General features: G+C 42.2%; 1 protein-coding gene across 3 annotated transcripts in view; it reads right to left on the bottom strand.

Annotated features, from left to right (window-relative positions):
* The window catches only part of LOC148394354 (neuropilin-2-like), a 58904-nt gene that overhangs the window by 32666 nt on the left and 5428 nt on the right, over nucleotides 1-20810 (bottom strand). For 2 of the 3 annotated variants that reach the window (XM_088383149.1, XM_088383148.1), the window contains exons 2-6: nucleotides 15709-15889; nucleotides 8668-8849; nucleotides 3889-4116; nucleotides 1674-1829; nucleotides 1434-1603 (exon numbers count right to left, since the gene is read on the bottom strand). In XM_088383149.1, the coding sequence (XP_088239275.1) occupies nucleotides 1434-1603; nucleotides 1674-1829; nucleotides 3889-4116; nucleotides 8668-8849; nucleotides 15709-15889 (917 nt within the window). Of the gene's footprint in view, nucleotides 1-1433; nucleotides 1604-1673; nucleotides 1830-3888; nucleotides 4117-8667; nucleotides 8850-10747; nucleotides 10840-15708; nucleotides 15890-20810 lie in introns of those variants that run through there. The other variant, XM_088383150.1, reaches the window with a different exon arrangement.

The following is a 20810-nucleotide window of genomic DNA, read 5'->3' as shown; positions in this document are numbered from 1 at the left end:
TGAATCAGTAACATCCACTCAACACATGGAAAGAGCAGTAATGTCCAGCATTGACATTGTGTTTTCGTTTCTGACAAAGGTATCCGCAAGAAGAGCAGTACGAGTTTTCTCCTTGGGCAGTAAGACGGGAAGGAAAGGCAGACTAATGGGACCTTGAGCTCGTGCTACTTCTTGGCTGCAGTCCTTTCCTGAGTTTCATGTAAAAGAAGTCGGCCAGGGTGGAGTCGTGACATTTGCTACTGCAAAGCTATTACTTATAGTTCACATCTATTATTGTTTTGATACGGCCGTAATAAAAGTAAAGGTCTTATCCATTAAGACAGACAATCTCATGAATTGGCAGCAGAGAGCAAAGATTTAAATCTGCTTCTTGGGTCTCTTTAGCTCCTATATAAAATTTAATGATGTAAAGAAGTTCGTCCATTGAAATGAGACTACAGGCAGCCTAAGGCGCGCATGGATGAATAGGTTTGTTGTTGTGAAACTTTAATCAGGGGATATGGTGAGCGAATGTTTGTGATTTGCTTATTCATTTCTTTGTTATTTAATAGCATCCACGCTCCACTAGTTTGTCAGAAATCAATTAATTCAAGATGCACGGCTGCACGGATCTCCTTGGGATTTTCTCTGTCAAAAAACTATACAGCCATTTAATTGCCTAAATTGGAGATACCATTCCTGTACAAGTGTAGATAGAAAACAAACTAAATAATAACAACAACAAAAATCGGGACAAACAAATACATTGCTCATTGGGCCTTGGAAGTTGAATGACTTACAAATTTGAATATCCTTATCTGCTGGGTTTTCATTTTTCTTTCTTTTAAATTCAAAAGACAAACAATCCCCTTGTGCTAGCTTGTGTGGATATCAAAAAGGGGGAATGTCGCTGAAATTGCTTTAGCAATGAATAAAGATCTTGTAAATCATCCACATAAAGTCGACTTAGGCTGCCTTTGGGAGGCTGAGGGAAGGTGACACCCAACAAGATAATCTATTGTTTACGGAAGGGGTGTCACGAAGGAGGGCCTTCTTGGCTGCGCCGAATCCATTTCTGTCTGAGCGGTGCGTGAACCTCACACTCCTTTTCCCCTCCCATGAACCAGACAAGCTCATAACTCAGGCTTGGCAAGTGGCTGGCACAAAGTTGGCACTGTGATGGAACACAGTAAACAATGCCTTACTGAGGCATGGAGCTGCTAAACCTTAATAACAGCCCACCACCCACTCTCGCTCTGTCCGTCCTGCTGATATAACTATAGCAATAGAAGAGATATTAGGTGTGACCTGCTAGCACAAGGACAAATATGCTGCTAAAATAACAGTGCAATCTCTTTTCAGTTGAGATTTCCATTTTGATAGGAGTGGGATTCTGCAATTGGGGAATATGGCTGGACTTGCGCCATTGTAACTTTTCGGAATCAGTGCATTACCTGTATGTACTCTCTATTGCTGTCCTCATTGGGCGTCCAGGCATTGTTGTTATAGTTGAGTCTGGCCTGATGCGGCAGCCAGTTCTCGTCGTAAAAACTTGACGATGCTGTGATCTGCTCATCGGTGATTTTTCCAGATTCCATGCCGAAAGCATTACTGCAATGAAACGCTGTGCGAGAAGCAGATATTTAGTATGCAAATCTAATGGCTAACAGTAACCAGGATCATCATCAACTTACTTTCACTAACTTCCTTGTGCGTCATGTTGTAGCGCGCTGAGAAGCCGTCTTTTGCCACAGCCATGTCGGTGTGAAAGGAAAGGGAGAGAATCCCAGTCGATGATTGGATCTCTGGTGGTACCATGGTCCCGCAATATCGACCAATTAGCGGGCCCACTGCGGAGTAGAAAGAACAGCCCAAAGTCAGCCTGAATCCAGTTTAAGTGGTATAGTCACAGCTAACACTAGCTAACTCATTTGTAAAACACAATTTAGAAACCAAGTTGAAGAGTTAACATGCTTTAAATCAATTTGTATCAGTTTGTAAAGATTTGGGATAAAGTGGTGGACAGTTCAGATACTTCTTGTAACTATTCAAAAGAAGCAAATAGGTTATAATTAGTACTTTAGTAGCATTAACCTAACACTACAATAAAAAGCATCTTCAAATATCTCACATTCAAATCATTATGTTGACATTTTGAGAAAGTTATAGTAGTTCTTCTATTTGCACCATCTATAAATCATCCTTTTCATTTATCAACATCCTTTCCTTCTTGGATTGCATCCCAGCCAACCTCTCTAATTCCGTCCTCTGCTGAAATATAGTCAGGGCCACACCTTTCCCTGTCACCACCTCCCTTCCGATCATTCATCCCCTGCAAGGTAGTCTGAACGTGGTTTCACACTGACTGTACACTTTAATCGCGCACGTGTGTGTGTCTGTGTGTGTGTGTGTATAAATTCAAGGACCTAAGTGATGCATCTACTGTCGTCTTCCCTGAAACAGCAACTTGTATATGTCAACACAAACAGATGAACGTGATCTCAGGCCCTGCGGTGCACGTGTGCGTGTGTATGTGTGTGCGTGCGTTTGTGCGAAGGGATCCGAGCAAGGATAGCACATTGATAGGCGCTGAATGCTCCTCACACACAGACGCACACGCATGTTGAAGCTTGTGGAGGAGGTAGGAGATGAGAAAACAGCCAGCAATCGATCAGCGCTATTGATTTTTTTCTCTTTTGGAATGGGTGGATATTTGAAATAGGCCTCTTGAGCAAACAATAGTAATAACTCTTCTACTGATAGTGTTGAGAAAACAAAATATCGTAAATTATCGTAAGAACAGTAAAGTTTTAATGGAAAACAGATGAAAATATTTTTGCAATGTAGGCCTACAGTATGTAAATGTAAATTAACTTGACAATGCTGATTTGAACACATGTGAGTTATGTAGCTCAAGCATGCTCACTTCATCACATTGTCTTTATCTCTTCCTGCCTCTCGTGTCCCCTGGAAGCACTAAAACTAAAAGTCCTTCACCTCTTGATCTCTTCCATTGGATTTCCTTCCCGTTAAACATCCTCCAAATTCATTTCACTTTCCTATCCCAAACTTTGTTTCTTCTCTTGCAATTGTCTTCCTTTCACCTGATGTCATATTTTTCCTCACACTCAAGTTTTTACCTTTAGAAAAAAAAAAACTAAATAGAGCCTTTCTGTGCTGTATTCGCCTTTCACAGAATATTGCACCAATTTTTTTTGTTACACAGAATTTTTTTTCCAATCTTATTGCCTTACCTTCCTATTTTCTTCTGGAGGTAAACCAGAGGTCTTCTGTCCTCCACTCATTCATCTTAACATCTCCTTTGTTTTTTCACTTCTGCTTAAGCCTTTCCACTGCGCCCTCATTCCTCTTTTCCTCTTCCATCTCTTGAAACTCTATCCAGACTTTCTGTGCTGAGGATTTGTCCCTCTCAACTCTCTCCAGTAATTCCAGCAGCAAGAACAGAAATATCCTAACCCCCTCACCTCAGAATTTTTTTTCCCTTTCTCCCTCTACTCAACAACTCTCACTTTATTTTCCCCATGAAAACATATGCGGTTTCTCCAGGGTAGGTGCCAACATTTTGCCTGGAAGCTCAGCTTTTATCAACCAACGCGTAGCTTCTAAAATAGTTGGCATTCCAAGTAAATCAATACAGATGTAGGCAGGGAGAAACACTCTTCATTTCACTTCACTAAATGGCGGGCCGGTGTGAAACGGGCCGGAACGTCATTAGCACTTTAATGTGCTAAACCCTTAAACCATTCATCCATCCTTTTTTGATGACGCTTGTTCTTGTTAGAATTGCAGGTGAGCTGGAGCCGACATGCAAACTTCCACACAGGAAGTCCAAAACTATGAGGAGGATGTGCAAACATTTTCCTTCAATATGATCACCATGTGCCTCACCTCCAGGAAGCCCGTCCCAAACTTCCAGCCAGTCGTATTTGCAGTCTCCCTCTGCTCCAGGCAAGGGGTCGTTCTCCAGGTCAAAGGTGAGGAAAGTGAGGCTCACATCCATGCTGGGGGGTACAACGATGATGAAGGAGCACTCCAAGTTGTGGGGGTATTTGTCAGGGAAACCTGGAGACTCGATGAGACCCGAGGGACTTGTGAAGTTTCTGGAACAGTCCGAACCTTGAATGAAGACAAAAACGTGTATTAGGACAAAATAATCACAGCGATAAACAAACATACACATGTGATTGTCTCAGGATTAAAAAAAAAAAGGCCCTTTAATAAATCCTGTACTGTAATATTCCTTCCATCAGCGTTCCGTCACACACAATTGGCATGGTGTAGTGACATCATTATTCTAGTTTACTCAACCATGTCCAGTTGTCCACCCAAACACACACACACAGACACGGCTGTGTCTAAGCCTCTTAAAGTAACCCATTTGCCTCCAGTCTGTTTGGGTGCCTGTCTACGCTTGCATGCTTCCACAAGGAAATGAAGGGAAAGTAAGTAAGACATTTTAGAGAGTATCTACTCTCTCACTTTTAAATGCATTTAAAAAGTTGAGCTCATGTGCATTTGGAACTTAAGGCGGAGTATCCAAAAGTCCTTCACCAAACACATTTATCTATAAAGTAAATAAATATCTGTAAATAAACAATCATGATTAAGTGACATGTCACTTCTTCTGTCCTACTTCCCAATCTGTTTCGCTCGTGACCTTCTCACACGTGTAATGACATTAGACACACACACACCTACTCGCTCGCTCGCCACCCACCTCACCCACTCAATAATGTGGGTCGGCGTAACCGTAAGCATGTGCGTGTGTGTGTGATCGGCTGACCAGTTTGGTTGCCAGCAGCAATTTTGCCCCCCCCCCCCCCCCTCCCCTCCGCATTACTTCAAGTTCATGCACATCACATAAACACTTCTGCCCTCCTTTCACATGTGATATGTTCCTTTCATGCCCTCTTAACCCATATTTTCACCTTGGCGCTTGAATTTTGAAAATCATAATAACGTACCATAATGTACTGAAGCGGCAAAAATATTAATTAGTCATCGTTTAGATCAATTTTGTTTACCCTGCTTTGTCTGTGCCAGTCTGATTCAAGATTGTTGTTGTTGCTCAGTGAGTTGTGTTGCTGGGTAGATTTTTGGATCCCCGGAGGACAGCAGACAGTTGTCTCCCAAGCTTTCATTTATGTGACATAATTTGATATTATGAGTATTCAAAACCACACTGCAACCATGAAAAGATTATTTATAAATTTTGGGGGTAACAGCACACACAGAAGTTAATTTTTGCTTCAAGATGTTCAAGAACGTGACCATGATTGACAGACTCAGCCAGAATACATGTTGTTTACACAATGGACATAAAACTTCAGCAGCTTGTTGTTGTTCTAACGTTGGTACGGTGTCCAATCATTCAAATGACTGGATTAAATTTAATAATATTGCAACACTGTATTGGATTGAGACATGACGTGTTGTGATCCATTTACGGAAAAAGAAAAACAATGCATGTGTGTCATAATGTACAGTAAATTACTTAACAATAATGGGTCGAACGTGTGAGCGAGCATGTCGTGCAGACATGACTATGTGCGATGGCTCATCCTACATCTGGGCATTCATATACTGTATGTGTGTGTGTGTGTGTGTGTGTGTGCACGCGTGTGTATGTGTCTGGCCAATTCTGGGTCACAATAACAGCCGGGGGCGCACTGCCTAGACAGCAGGATTTGATTGGCTGGCCCAGCAGGGCTGCTTGTGTATTGGTTGTAATTTTTCTACAGCTACCATAGTAACAGAAGTGTAAACACAAACAGTTTGTTGTTGGATTTGTTTACTTTTTTGTGTTTGAGCATTTCCACCTTTTGTGATCTTTTCTCTTTGGTAAGGCGGTGTATGCATACACACCAAGTATTTTGCGGAGGTGTGTAGAGGGAGAGCAAAATGGGCAACAAATTATTTTCTACAGCAGACGTGTTTTAACATCTGCCAAAAAAGCCCTTTCCACTCTGACTAGACTGTTACTCAGACAGTGAAGGTCTGCTTGTCAGTACATAAAGACGTAGCGAGACAATCTCCCCTAACACAGACAGGGATTAGGACAGAGACCCTCTCTAAAATCATCCTCTCTTAGGGATGAAGGACTCCAAGCAGGGGGGAAAAGTCATTAATACACACAGCGGCATGGCTCCGTGACACACTTCCGACAATGGGAGAATATTTTTAGGAGAACGATGCTAGATTCTAACATTACACACTCATGCACAGGTGTCAAACTCAAGGCCTGGGGGCCAGATACGGCCCGCCACATCATTTTATGTGGCCCGCGAAGACAAATTGTGCATCAAATTCGTGTGTCATTACTAGAATTGCAAATTGTCTTCACTTTTAATAATATCTTTTTCTTTTAAATGTTTGACCAGTTTGTACTCGTCTGATTTGAAAACGAGTTATTTGTCAGTTTTTGTAGCTTTTACTGTATATAATATGAGGTGTTCATCCTTTTATTTGGGTTGACAGTCATAATGGCCCTCCGAAAGAAGCAATGCGGCCCGTGAAAAAAATGAGTTTGACACCCCTGCACTAACGCTAGATCAAATACATGTTTTAATATGCTAATGCTGTAACAAGTAGATATTTTAAAGTAACCGCTAAAATGGGCACACTGACAGAAAATTCAATAGTTTGACATTGTAAATAATATTTAGACGTTACCAGGCAGCAAATATTGAAAATAAACATGGATGATTAGAACTAAGAGGGGAAGTTGGTAAAAATAGCAGTAAGTTTGGAGGACAAATACGTAGGAAGAGCATATTGAGCCATATCATAATGAGGCTGTATTAGTCGTGAATGACGCACACTCACACAAACACACGCACAAACACACACACTTTCATCCTGACACGTACATAAAACCCACACGAGCAGACGTTGAGTTTCACCTTGCAGGATAACAAGATCTTGTTAACGATGTTCCAGCAGCTTGAATGTTCAAAATGTTCCCTCTTTGCCAGGTACACACAGACGCAACACGAGCAAACATACATCCAATAGTAATAATTCTCAGATTTCTAGTTTATCGTGAAAGCAGATCTCAACTGCTTTTACTTTGGAAGCCAGTGAGCATCAATCTTTCTAGGGTGATTTTGATTAATTGATGGAATAATCGATAGAATAATAAATTCCAAAAATAGTGACAATAGTTGCGTTAGACTGTCTGCCCACCTGGCCTGAACTGAATAAGCGCCATACTGTGGATACATCTGTTGCGCAGTTCTACTGTTGTAATTCATGCAGACAATCGGCCAGAATAACACCATATTTTATCTGTTTTGACTTCAAAGATTCTTGTGTAAAACTGCAAACTTGCACATATGAGCGCCGGCAAATTTCCACAGGAGCATGTGTCATGAAAACGATCCAAAGTTCTACACAATGTGATCTTCACCTCTCCAGTTAACAAGAGCAGCATTGTCGTGTGAGACTCCAAGTGTTAAATCAGACACTCAGCCGAAAGTGAGACACATCCATGTAGACCAGCACACGTGTTGTCTTAGTAACCTCAGCCCGCCTTGTGTGTGACAGTGTCTCTCAAGGCTCAGGACTCAATTAAACAGGCATGCGAAGAATGCTTTCAGGATGAACGCAACACGATGGCTGAAGACACTGTGTGCCCCTCTTGTGTGTCTCACTTGCCCTTCATCTCAATTGGTCTTGCTTTGGCTGACCCACAACAGCGTGACGGGGATCTTTATCACCAACACACAATAAGATGTAATGCTCAGACAGACAGGGGGCCATTGAGGGCAGAGCGGTCTCACATGGGCAGTCTAAAAGGGGTCTCAAGGGTCCCCTGCTGAGTCGCTCTTTACCTGCTTACGATCTAGCACGAGATCCGAGGGACAAATTTGGTCTGGTCACCTAATGAAGCATGCTGACTCTCCTAGTAGTGATACAGTCATGGCTAGCTTGCTTTTAAAAGTGCGCTACACATTCTATTGGGGAGGATAACGGGGATAAGCCCCCTCTTGAGGGAGTTAAATAATCCAAACAAAAACTTGGGGTTGAGTTACGAAGGAATGTTCACACCTGACCGTGGAGATTTGAGTCTGGTCCTTGCTTTCTGTATCATATTTACTTGTAGTAAAGCGGGCGACACCCATCGGGATTTTCAACATCTTAACTTGTGCGAGACCCCACACGAGAAAGATAATCACCGTGCTCTACTAACTCTCATAGTGCCTGATGTACTTGAGATAACAACACTGCTCACACAATGGCTTGCTTGTCTTCCCTCCCAACCAGATGTATATTGTAGTACCAAGACTGACCTGTAATAGGTGCCAGAGGGGATTTTAGACTCAACTCAACCAGTTGCTCTTTTAATTTATTTGTGCCCGCAACCACCGCGATTCTTGAGTCTGTGGCTCTCCCAAATTTGGTGTTGACCACACACTTGAGGACATGCAATCGTAAATACCAAACAGATTCAACTTAAGACACATTCTTCAAGCCCAAATTAGGTAGACCATCCATGCATTACACAGCCACCCAAGAGTTGCACTTATACTAAAGTTCTATTGATTAGCACTTCCAGAAAGGTCAATTAAGTGATATTCAGAATCCACATGTCCCAATGATGGCCTAACAACCTGCATGGAGTTTAATAATATTTATCATGATCAAGTGTCAACCGTGACATCTTACCGGTTTTGAAAATTTCGTAGCGCAGCGAGAAGCCGGCCCCCTGGTGGGCATAGTCAGACACAAACTTGATGTGAAGGGCGGGTCCGGATGATATGATTGGTGCTGGGGCGATGTTGCTGCAATGCTTTCCCAATAAGTCGGCCGTTTCGGAGTTGCCGTCGTGGATCTCAACATAGTCATACCTGGAAAGGACAAAAAAAAAAATGGATTTTGAGATACTGCAGTAATAGGCGGAGTTTCAGATCAATAGAAACAGATGCAATTGATTGGATCGATAACATCAGTGACCTCAGCGCAGCATCTCCGTTGAATTCATGGAGGAGTTTAAAAAAAAAAGAGAGGAGAAAAAAAGAAGCATAAATGTATTTGAATGTGATATTCACTGTCAGCAGAACCGGGTTGTGTTATTACAGCTGCAGGGGAAGATATATAATTCAAGCATTCCATAATAAACACCACAGGACACATGTTGGAAGTGCTATACAGGATAAACTGAGGGCTGTGTTATTTCTTTATTCTCTCTATTTTAATACCTAAATTGATTTATTTGTCATTGTTTCCCAATGATTTCTACATTATAATTAAGTCTAATTTGAGTCATCCCTAAGTACATGTATTGTTAGTCACCTTTATTGGAAAGCGTGGTTGGTGGGGGAGAAAAAAAAAAATCTATTTTTATTCCATTTCTCTGATGTCTTCTGAGCACAAATGTTGGCCTCCGTGCTCAGAGACGCACAGCAGGAGTGCTGCCTCTGTGTCTGGACAACAACCAGCCGGTCACCTGCTTGCTTTCAAAATAGCGTCCTGCCAGCAAAATTCTTTCTAGCGGTTTGCCCGCCACAGATGACGTCAAGTTTGAATGTGAGTTAAGTTAATTCCATTTTCACCAAGAGACTTAAAGACCTAATAAGTACATCTGGAGTCTATTTGCACATCTTTAGCTACTTTATCGATCAGTTCCGACCACAGTCATGTTAATTGCTCTTCTATTGAGTTTTTTACATCTCTCCAGTGAAGGAACCCACAAAGAATGTCTGCTTTTTTGCCATTATACACAGGGGATGAATCGATACGACTTGCAAGCATGCATTGCAGTAACACTTGAGCAGGACACTTTTGTATTTAGTTTTTACGTTTTATACATGGCAGAGCTAGCGGGGTGGCTGTGGGGGCACTGAACCCCCTAAAAATGCTTGGACCCCAGCCCTCCTGTAAAAATGTTTTTCATATTTTTCACATTCCTCATAGATAACATCTAATGAACATTTATCAGTATTTTTTTTTTTTAATTTGGGAGATTTTAAAAAAAACTGTTTGCCCTCCTCCCTGCATGGCCCCCCACAAGGAAAAAAAATCCTAGCTCCGCCTGTGGCAAAGGTTACGGGACTCCCACACTCCAATCATTTAAGGTGCCAACTGCCTGTGGAATACTACACTGGTGAGACACTGTAAAGTGTGTGTGCGCGAGTGTGTGTGTCTGCGGGTATCTTCTCCTTAAAGGGATTGGAAAACTGACTTCTTATAAAAGGGTAAACAGCAAACCACCAAGTAAATCTTATGTGTGTTTGGCTCACTTTGTTCTCCGTGGGCTCCTCCAACATGTCAGTCAGTCAAGACTCACTGTGTGGGAGAGTCAAGTGCGAGAAGCAGGATTAAAATGTAAGAACCCAGCATTTTTGAACTGTTTCTCCCCCAAATTGCCTAAAAAGGAGAATTGCAGCAATTAAAGTGTGGGATACGGCCTCCTGCGCACCATGGTGGAACTTATAATTAAGACGTCCTCCCATACTTATTTTCAGCAGGCACACTGAGTGAGCGCTGTGGTTTCTCGTGAAAAGTAGGGAATTGTCGAGAAAGTTTATCAGTTATACTGGCCCGTGTGTATACGTCACTTTAAATGAATTCCAGTATAATGGCCTGTGTGAGCACGCACAAATCACCGCAATGACGTACTTGAAAGTATAGACGTGTGTCTAATTGCAACTTCTTCTGAAAATGCTATATTTGACAAAAAAAATATATATTGTACTGTATGCTAGGGTAATTATTGTAGATTGACAGTATCCAGTCAGTTCATTACTTTTCTTCATTTCAAGTGTTGCCATGTAATCTTTTTGGATCCATAATTGATGATGAAAATTGGAGACATGGTGCAGTTTTAATGAGCTGATGTTCTGTCTGTCTTGGAAGCGGTCATAAAAACTGTTGCTGCTCCCATGACATCAAAGCTAGGACACAAAGAAAAAAAACACACCCTTCCTTCCACCCAAGACTTCCTGGTATACGCAAAAGACAAAGGCCGCCCTTTGAAATCATGACCTCAGGTTGGAATGAAGAGAAGATGTTTACAGATTCCACCATCAGAGTGTGGATGTGCTCACAGAGAACCTGACACTGCATTCGCTAATGTTGGACTGACAGTCACAGGTGCCCCCCCCCACCCCCCTGTTTGGCTCAACATCCACATTTAAGTAAGCACACGGTAAACACACACAGTGCCCGTGGCATGCATGCATCATCCATAGATGAGCTGGAGGTTTCCTTCAATCCATTCAGTGTGGAAAGAACACAGCTTCTAACATGCTGTTGAAATCCCATCATCGCTCTCTCCTTGCACTTGCCAAACCAAAAAAGAAAAAAAAAAAGAGGTGAATATTCCACAGAGCCGACGGGTTTGTTGCACAGACTTGCCGAAGGGAATGACGAGAAGCGGGAATTTGTTTCACACGTTTTCCTTGAAATTCGCTGCTTATCAAGGGGTGTAAAAAAAGGATTTTGCTTGCTTGTAGGGTGGAAATGATGAAAAAAAAAAAAAAGCCAATCGCGTTTCCAAAGCATTTCTGTCAGGCTACAGCAACAAGGACCCGCGGGATGCTGTAGATTACCACGAAGACGGAACGTTTACATTTTCTTATGAGACACCATGAAAGGGTACACACGTATGGATAATCGGGACAAATTTGAACATTTCCCCCCAAAGCTCGACTGTCAGATGTTTCGAAAAGACTTTCCTGATTGATTATCCTGTGGTGGAGGATGAAGACTAAGAGATAAATTTCCTCTCCAATCTGACAATTGATGGAGCTGACAATCGTGAGTGATAAAGCTGTTAAATATTTACAAACGGAAATCTGGAAACAAGGAACTACTAAGAAAAAACAGGATGCGAAAAATTTGCATTGTGGGAAAAAAAATATTATATGTAACTTTAGTACACTATCTTAGTATAAGCATTCACTTTTGCATGACAACAGTTTTTTAGACTTGATATTTTTAAGAAAGGGAAATGATACCAGGTTCATCACAGGTCAACTATATCGTGCAAAAATCATTCTAAATTTATTTTCAATTTGTTGAGTACACCACCCAATTACTAATTTGTCCAAGTCTATGAGTGGGTGTGTGTGTCTCTCCAACTTTGTCCAACTGTAACCTCCTGGACAATTAATCAATGCCTCATTATGGCTTGAACGTATATTGATCGGGATTGTCCATCAAAATTACAGGAGCACAGAAACACAAACACACAAACGAGCACACACATTAGAGTTATGGATCAGACAGGCCTTTAGGGCCTCGGGGAGTGTCTGAGTCTCACGGCTTGCCGTTTATCCGCACGTGCGGCTTGTCTAAGATCAGCATTCTAGATAGCCGAGGAGGAGGAGGAGGAGGAGGAGGAGGAGGAGAAGGTCAAGGAGGATGCGCAATATAAGAAAAGGACACCACTTTTTGTCACATATGGTAAAGATGAGTCAGAAGGAGGTGGGAAATGGAAGATGAGCAAAGAGAGAGAGAGAAAAGTCTAAGTATGCCGCATTTGTCATGCTTCCTGTTTTTCAGCGAAAGGAGGAAGGAAAGACTCGGGGGGTGATTCACTTGGGGGCAATGAGGAGGACGAGGTGATGAAGAGAGAAATGTGCTAGCCGAAGAAGGTGCCTGATCAGATGGAAGATGATAGATGGGGTCAGTTTGATGGCGGCGATGAGGCTGGAGGGGGACCAGGGGTCAGATGAATCCCGGGGAGGAGAAGGAGAGAACCGAGAGGGAGGAAGAGAGAGGGAGAGAGAGAGAGAGAGAGGCTGTCAGGAAGATTTGCGCCTGCCCTCAACAGACCCTGACGCTGCAGTTTTCCCTAAGCAGTCAATGCGCGTGCGTGCACACATACTCTTTCCAAAGACGCCAAGGAGAGATCCGGCTTTCGCAGACGGAGCCGTGCGACGAGCCAAGAGGAAAATGTGAAGTAGACAACCAGCTGCTGTGTTGAAAGGCAACATAGCCGCTCAAAATATGACGCCGGGGCGGCTCTTTAACCTTAACTGTCTCGGGGGTCACCTCATGAAGAATTTAATATCACTTTGTTGGCAGAAGAAATCTTATTTATACACGCAAGCAGCCCCTCCCACCCTTTTTCCAGTTGTTTTGCAGAGACCTTTTATACACTTATGCCAGTTATCGGTGGGGGGGGGGGGGGAAACGGATGACAGAAAATATATTACTAATATTTCCTTGTGATTCTTAAGAGCAGACTGCATTGTGCATCATGGAACGGAAGGCTTACAAGCGTAAAAATAGTTTCCAGCCATTGTAACGAGAATGGCACTCCGCCCCAGTCAAGGCCAAAGTGTCCAAATGTGGACCTGCTCCAAATGGGACATCTTCATAGATGACCACCTGCTGTATATTTTCAAAGTGCACTTTGTCATTGTGTTACATGAATTGATTACGCAAAGCCTCATGTGGCGTGTTAGCGGGGGCACTCGGACTGAAAGTGGATTTTTACAATACATCCTTGAGAGCGGCACAAAAAAAATGGTCCTGGCATTTTGGCTTGGAAACGGACCTCTTTGGCAGAACTAATGGCTTAATGCGCGTGGGTTTGTGTGGGTGCCAAAGACTTGACATCCATGATGAGGCCCTGTGGTGCATCTCATGTGATTGGCAGGAAAAAGGGAAGTTACACATAGTCATGATTTGTCACTAATTTTGGCTTCCATGCAAGTCTTTTTTTATACATCGAAGTATACACCCGCCTTTTACTTCCTCCCTCAATGAAATGACCACTGTGGCAGAATCTTAATGAAATCATTGTTTCCACTCACTGACCGGCCCGTCATCGATTTGACCGGCCCAGTCGCCGACCGGCAGCTCTGCATAATGTAATGCGTTATAGATTACAGATTAGTATTTTAAATCACAATCGGGAGCGTAATAAATCTGATTACTTTGGCATTGTTATATAATGAAACAACCCTTGGCTGATTGGCGCATGATACGTGTGTGCGTGCGAGATGATAGACGAGTCTTCTCTCTGTTCTTGGCATCTTTACCCTGTGGACTTAACAGATCAATTTCAGCCTCCCTCTGCACATACATACGCTGGCGTCGGGTGCCGGCGGACCTAAATAGCTCCATCCCATTGAGTCTATTAGACTTGAGATGATACGATCATCATTTTACATCCTGATATGGATTATTAATTATTATGTAATATGGAATGCAAGTTGACAAACTGAGATGGTTGTTTGTGATGTACAGTATGTGGTTACTGAAGAGGAGTGATAATGCGAGTCTAACGAGAGGAGACATGCTTCGTGAAACCAAAAAAAATAAAAAAATAAATCAAATTGTCTTGTTTTTACACTAGCTCCACTTAAATTAGAAGGTCCCCTGCTGGGAAAGTGACAAACTAAAGTGCTGGACTCTCAAAAGGAGTGACTGGCAGGGGGCGAAATGAAGGGAAAGTAGCGGGGTTTTTTTTTTTGTATATACGTACTTCGAGAATGAAAGTGGAGCAAAAGCACAACAATTCCTTTTCAGTCTTGTGCTTTCAAAAAACAGCCAGGTAAAATATTGATGCCATGATTCTACAGCGGAAATGTCAGCATGATTTTAGCAAATCTGAGAGAGGGAATTCTCCTGATCTATTATTGATGTCAATGGGGCACGCTGTGTGGTTGAAAAGACAAAGTGTATGAGTACTGAATTTGTAGCCCCTATGCTTTGAACTTATAGTTCCGCTTCGGTATTCAAATACATCGTTTTTGCAAGGCAAGACCGGCGGCAGTTGTTGAATTTAGAGATCCCAAATACACAAGCTGAAAATATGCAGAGACTGAGAAATATGTAGTACTTAATAGTGGAGATTTAGTGTCAAACGTTTTTTTTTCCACTGCCACATCAGTGCATTCAACAAATATAACCGCAGAATTTGAGAGCAGGGACAGCGGCTTGTTTTTTTTTCATGATTTTGAAGCTGCATTTTTTTTCAATCGTTCAAATTTGGTGGATTTTTTTCTGTGGTCTTTCAGATTTCATACTTGACATTCCGTGTATGAGGCACATCAATAAACACAAATTTTAACCAAAACCTATATAACTCAAAACATATAAGTCAAGTAATCAAAGTAAATGAGGTTTTGCTTTGTGCAAGCTGTCACTAGTTGTGTGCTCCAACTGTAATTAGTTTCGAAAGGTGCCTAATAACTGTAGTTTTACAAAAAAATCTTTTCGGAGTACAATTTTACAATCATTTCCCTCCACAGCTGGTTTGGCTGCAGGCTGCTTAATCAATCACCTACTTCTTTAACAGCATGGCTTCATTATTTCCCAGCATGCCTGTTTGCCCTCATGTCTGTATTGTCGCCGCATCGTGGATTTCAATTTAATGGCGCCATACTTGCATTTCTCCCAGTTTAACTCAAGCCAAAAACGGCGATAGACGGAAAATTGTCTCTTGACTAGGTTAGTCTGTTCAAAGTGTGAAAAAAAAGCATCCTGGAATTGTAAATATGTGGTAATTAGGCTATGATATTAAGAGATGAGGGACTCTGGGAGGTCCCAAAGTGATGCTTGTGGGCAAGCTTAAGCCAAGGAAACAGGAGGAGAGTGGGCTGACCAAATCCACCCAGCCGTTCTCATACAAAGTGATGAAAGTTGTTGCGTCGTCAATTTGTGTGGAGAAAAAAAAAGATAATTCTTTTGCAATAACTAAATGAATACACGTTTCTTTTGAATGCTGCAAGAACATCTCTTTGTTCCTACCTGCAGTCCAGCTTCTCAATCTCAAAGTGCGGGTTAAAGTTGATCACAATGCGCTGAGAAGGTTCTGGCGCCGTGATGACCCAGCGGCAATTCTGATGGGGGGGATACTCCAGCGGGTAGCCGGGCGTGGTGATGTAGCCCGCGACGGTGGCATCCAGATAGCCACCACATGGCTCAAGTTCTGCGAGGGCAAAAGACAAGCACATGGGATTACATATACTTCAAGAGAATCTTCATATTAAGGTTGACCCAAACAACCGACTTGTTTACCTTCCGGTTAATTAGAAGCATCTGTGGCTATTTTTAATTTATTTCCATTTTTAATAAAATGAGTTTGCAGGCCGTGTGTCACTGATAGCAAACAGACAAATGGCTAAAAATATTTTCTCAAGAAAAACTAGCGAGTGCTACTTTTCCCAAATGCTGATAAGACGCTGTGTACAAAGCAGATAAGGAGTGAAGATAAGGCCAGTGTTTGCAGACACAGGATATGGACAACAAAGAAGTGAGCGTGTAAGTGGATGTGATGTCAAAGATCGACGCAACATCATGATATACAAAGACCCCCATTCACTGCCCCCCCCACACACACACACAAACACAATGACTGGAGCATCCAGAAGCCAGTTAGTCTCAGCGAGCAGGTCCTTGGTGTCAGCAGCCATACGTGTGTGTGTCAGCTCAAACTCAATGGATCTCATTCAGTGGTCTGACACAACTCCCATCATAAGTCACACATTTGGGTGACAGGCGATGACATAACATGCCTGCTACACACAACTGGACTCGATTGGAACTTTGCTGGCTATTGTGTAGAAGGATGATCGGCCCGCTTAATGCACTCGGTGGACTCTCTTGCCTCAAAGACTAATAAAGAGGCATGTGACACATCATGCGGGGTAGGATGTAATGTTTGTTAAAGGGGACATATTACGGAAAATTGAATTTTAATGGGTTGTATGTAAATGAGGGTCTCTGAAGTGCTGCTCACCTATTAAGTGTGAAATCAAACAACAACGTGTGGATTTGTTTTAAACCTCTATTTCTGAAAATGCATTTGTGGGAGAGCCGTTCTGCTTTGCTCTGGGTCTCATCCTGGGTAAAATAAACTACAGTGAACAAGCTATTTATTGTGGGGATACTACCCTAATTTAAAAAAAATATAAATATATATAGATATATATATATATAATGTTTTTATTTGCAATATATATATGTATATATATATATATTGCAAATAAAAATGTGCAATATATAGTATATTTTTTTTATTATACCTCCTTTCTCTCTGCATAACTGTAACAAGAAAAAAACCACTACATCAGCTGTAGACCACTATATGCACAGACTCTCGAGTAATAAGAGGAAAACGAGGTCACAGCTCAGCATGCTGCTGTTTCAGTGATTGATACTCGAACTGGTGTCTACCTCCAGCTGTCTGTAAACAATCACCGATCACCTCTATGTGCCCCCCCCCCTTCCCGTTTCCATTTTTCATGCTCCTCGATGAAACTTTTAGAGTCAACTCGTGGCGCTTGCCCTTGTCCTATCTGTTTCCAATCTCCCTGGTGACATATGGCAACACAGGAGTAGAGTTACAAGGCCAGTGAAACCCTGCCGGGCTTATCTCATCCCGGCACCATTTGGATTCGTGTTAAACCATCCGGAAAGCTCAAAGCAGCAGTAGCCAATCACCTCCTGTCAAACAGCACTCACTGATCACAACATTAGGTAGTACCTGCACAATCTAATGACAAAAAAACAATTCTGCCTCAATTCTAAAGGCCGATTTTGTGAGTGCATATGCACATCCACAGAGCTACTGATTTGCATTCCACACAAGCGCAGGGTGACCTGCCAGCGTGTCTGTTCGTGAGAACATAAAAGATGCTGAGTTAAGAGTTCACGTCAAGAATTATAAAGCAGGTAAAAGTGACACAATGAGAGAAATTGTGCCAAAGCTCTCAAAGAGTGAGCCAGACAAGGGGAAAAAAAAGATCAAACATACCAAGCAAGATCAGAACTGAACAGGTTTTGAACTTTTGATGATCATGTCATATTAAAAGTCGTATAAAAAATTTAGACAGCGCCACTGCATTAGCACAATGGACTGCGTATTATTCTGCTTAAGAAAATAAATAAATCCTCTAAGAGGAACAAGTGAGAGTTGAGTGTTTGTTTGGAGGTGCGCAGAAGGGAACTGAAGCTTCAACCACAAACGTCAACCTGCCAAACCTCTACCCGACCACAATATTATTGTTGTTTTATTATTATTAATATTTTCATTTCTACTTTTCTCACTTTCGGTTGTAAATTCCGTTTCTACGTTTCTTTTATATTGTTAAAAAAAAAAACTAAAGTTCATTCATTCAAATGTCGAATAAATTTCTTTCTCATTTACCGATATTCCATCTATCGTGCAGTTTATGTGCTTGCATTAATGTGCACAGGCTCCAACTTCGTGCCCTTATAGAGGCATTGGAGGGACATTTACTTATGCTAATAAGGACCAGCTGGCCTACGCCTGCAATTTACAAGAAAATAGATGTTCCATGAATGCCACTTGGACTTAAAAGTTCTAAAACAGCAGATTTACGAGAAAAGTATGAGCACAGCGGTGGACCACAGTCATTTAAATCCTATAATGGTATATGAATGGGATAAAATTGTCAAAATAAATGGGACTCAAGCACCCTTCCTAAATGAGGTCCATTAAATGCGTAAGCAGAACTCATCTATTTTCTATCGCGCTTGGGTGAGCTAGCTAGAGCCTATTCCAGCTGACTTTGGTTACAAATGGGGTACATCCTGCATTGGTCGCAATATGCTTTAGAAACTGTGTGGCAAGTTGTGACCGCCATTTTGAGCTAGCTGTCGATATGGTCAACGTTAACAAGTCAGTGTTGCCGATGGGGATTCACAGGGAAACATTAGACCCCAAAGATCTCTGACGGTGGCTGAAAGTGGACCCTTAGGCAAACTTTCACCGTCCCCCTGAGTGACTAACTAAGCTGAGACTTGTGGCTTTTTCTTGAGCCTGCTAGCAAGCATTACTAGCTAGTTAGTCATCCGGTCGTTGGTAAACCAAAGTTCCAAAGTTCTGTATTTCCCGACTACTTTTTATGACTGAACCACAACAACGTGTGTGATCCTCTGGGAGAAGCTGTATTGAGACCACATAGTTACAATCAAGGCACAAACACAACCGCGGAACATCGGCCATCATATTCTGGTTTGGACATCACTGAATTCCAACCAACCGCAGGCACACACACACACACACATACACACTTACGCAGCATAACTAGCGGTAAATGGTGCTAAGCAGTCTAGCAGGGATATAAGACAGGTTGCTGCATTATTTATGTCCCTCTGACACATTTTGCATTTCTGCCCGATAGCACCTATTCAGCAGCTTTTACACATACTCGACACACCTTGAATTCATCCAGAGAAAAACCTGAATATACACAAAAACACACATCCCTTCATGATGATGAATGCTCATTTTCCAACTTTGCTCAGAAGCTTTATAAACAGATTAATTTTTCCTCTTGGAGATCTTTTTTTCCACGCTATTCATCAGTTAGCTCTTCTGCGATTGAAAATTTCCACTGGCCAGAGTCTAGTATGTCAGTGTGTATAAACTTGTGTGTATGTGTGTGGTTTGCTTCAAACCATGACCTGATCAGTCAATTTTGATGACGTACCGTTGGCATTCAATTCACAATGTAGATTTTATGGCAACATTTGTTTTTGTTTTTTTGCATCTTCAGTGGATTGGCTCAGCATTGCTCCTGGCATTGTTACCTTAAAGTGTCTTAAAGCAGACACATAGCTTGTATAATTTTTTCTTTAGAAAAGTCAGACCGTGCGACTACGGAAATATGAGAAGTGGAGCAAATAACAGACTGTAATGTCTACATTGGACACATCCCAGTTAGATTTTAGTGATCCAAACCTGAGACACCTCAGGAATGAGAAGAGAGAAGAAAGGCAGAACACGAAGGAAGAACGAGTGAGCAATGCCAGAGCATCTGTCTCTCATCATATGAAAAAAGAAAGTCAGCAGCTCTGAAAAGCTCACTGGACAGAAAAGGCAAGCTGAACACCAACACATAAACAGGTAGTGTATACAGGACGTACTGGATTACTGGAAACTAACTGGTTTGGGTTCGAGAGTGAAAAAGAAACAACCTTAATCTTAATTCATCAATCAGGAATCTTACCAAAACATGTTGTATGCTTTCAACTTTGTGAGAACTGTTTGGTGAAGGCCAAGGAGGCCATTCCTTTCTGATCATGTGTGGGGTCGCTCATGTTTCAAAAATTGGTTAAGATGTTAAAAACTTGCAAACTGCATAAGTAGCAATAATAGGTTTTCACTGTTTTGTCCCATTTCCAGGCTTGGGGGAATGAAGAGAGGGGGGGGGGGGGCAGATTACAGTGCAAGGGAGTATAAAAGAAAAATGAGAAGCTAGAACACTAAAGAGATTCCCGCACCGTAGCAGAGCGGGTCGAAAAAAGAAGGTTATTGAGGTTTCCTAATCGGAGTAAGGGAACGCGCTGAGGTGTGGAGAAAGAGACACAAAGTGCTATTAAAGGAGAGGTGGAGGGCCGTGAACGAAGGAAAACAACAGGATGATTCGGTGTGACGGGAGCGAGAGAAAGGAAAACAACCTGTGGCCTCGCACGGCACTGATCTAGAGGGACTGCAGAGGACTCACACGAGTAAATACACACACAAATGCTTTTTTTTGTATACAGGAGGTTCAGAAAATGAAAACGTGTTTACAAATACACAAAGACACACACACAGAGCTCCCGTCCCAGTTTAGCTACTCCGGTCATTACCGATGGCTGACGAAGACACTGGAATAGCAACAGTGTGCTAATGACATGATAACTGTAATTAGAACATCCTAGTGGACACGCTAATTGTGCTCTCTGTTTAACAAATGAAGTGAGGGCGGGAGGCAGACGAGAGAAAATGTACTGAAGGTTAAATGGCTCGATGCTTGTTTGCTCGCAGCAACCACAACAGGTAGTTGGTAGCTGTGGAGCAGCCTGGCACACAATGAGATCCACTACCGGGAATTCTG

The sequence above is a fragment of the Syngnathus floridae genome, chromosome 8 (assembly GCF_059516105.1).
Source record: "Syngnathus floridae isolate MCC-2025c chromosome 8, RoL_Sflo_1.0, whole genome shotgun sequence".
In the NCBI taxonomy this organism is placed as follows: domain Eukaryota; kingdom Metazoa; phylum Chordata; class Actinopteri; order Syngnathiformes; family Syngnathidae; genus Syngnathus; species Syngnathus floridae.
The sequence above is the reverse complement of the archived record's forward strand: the minus strand, read 5'-3'. Positions and strand labels throughout refer to the sequence as shown.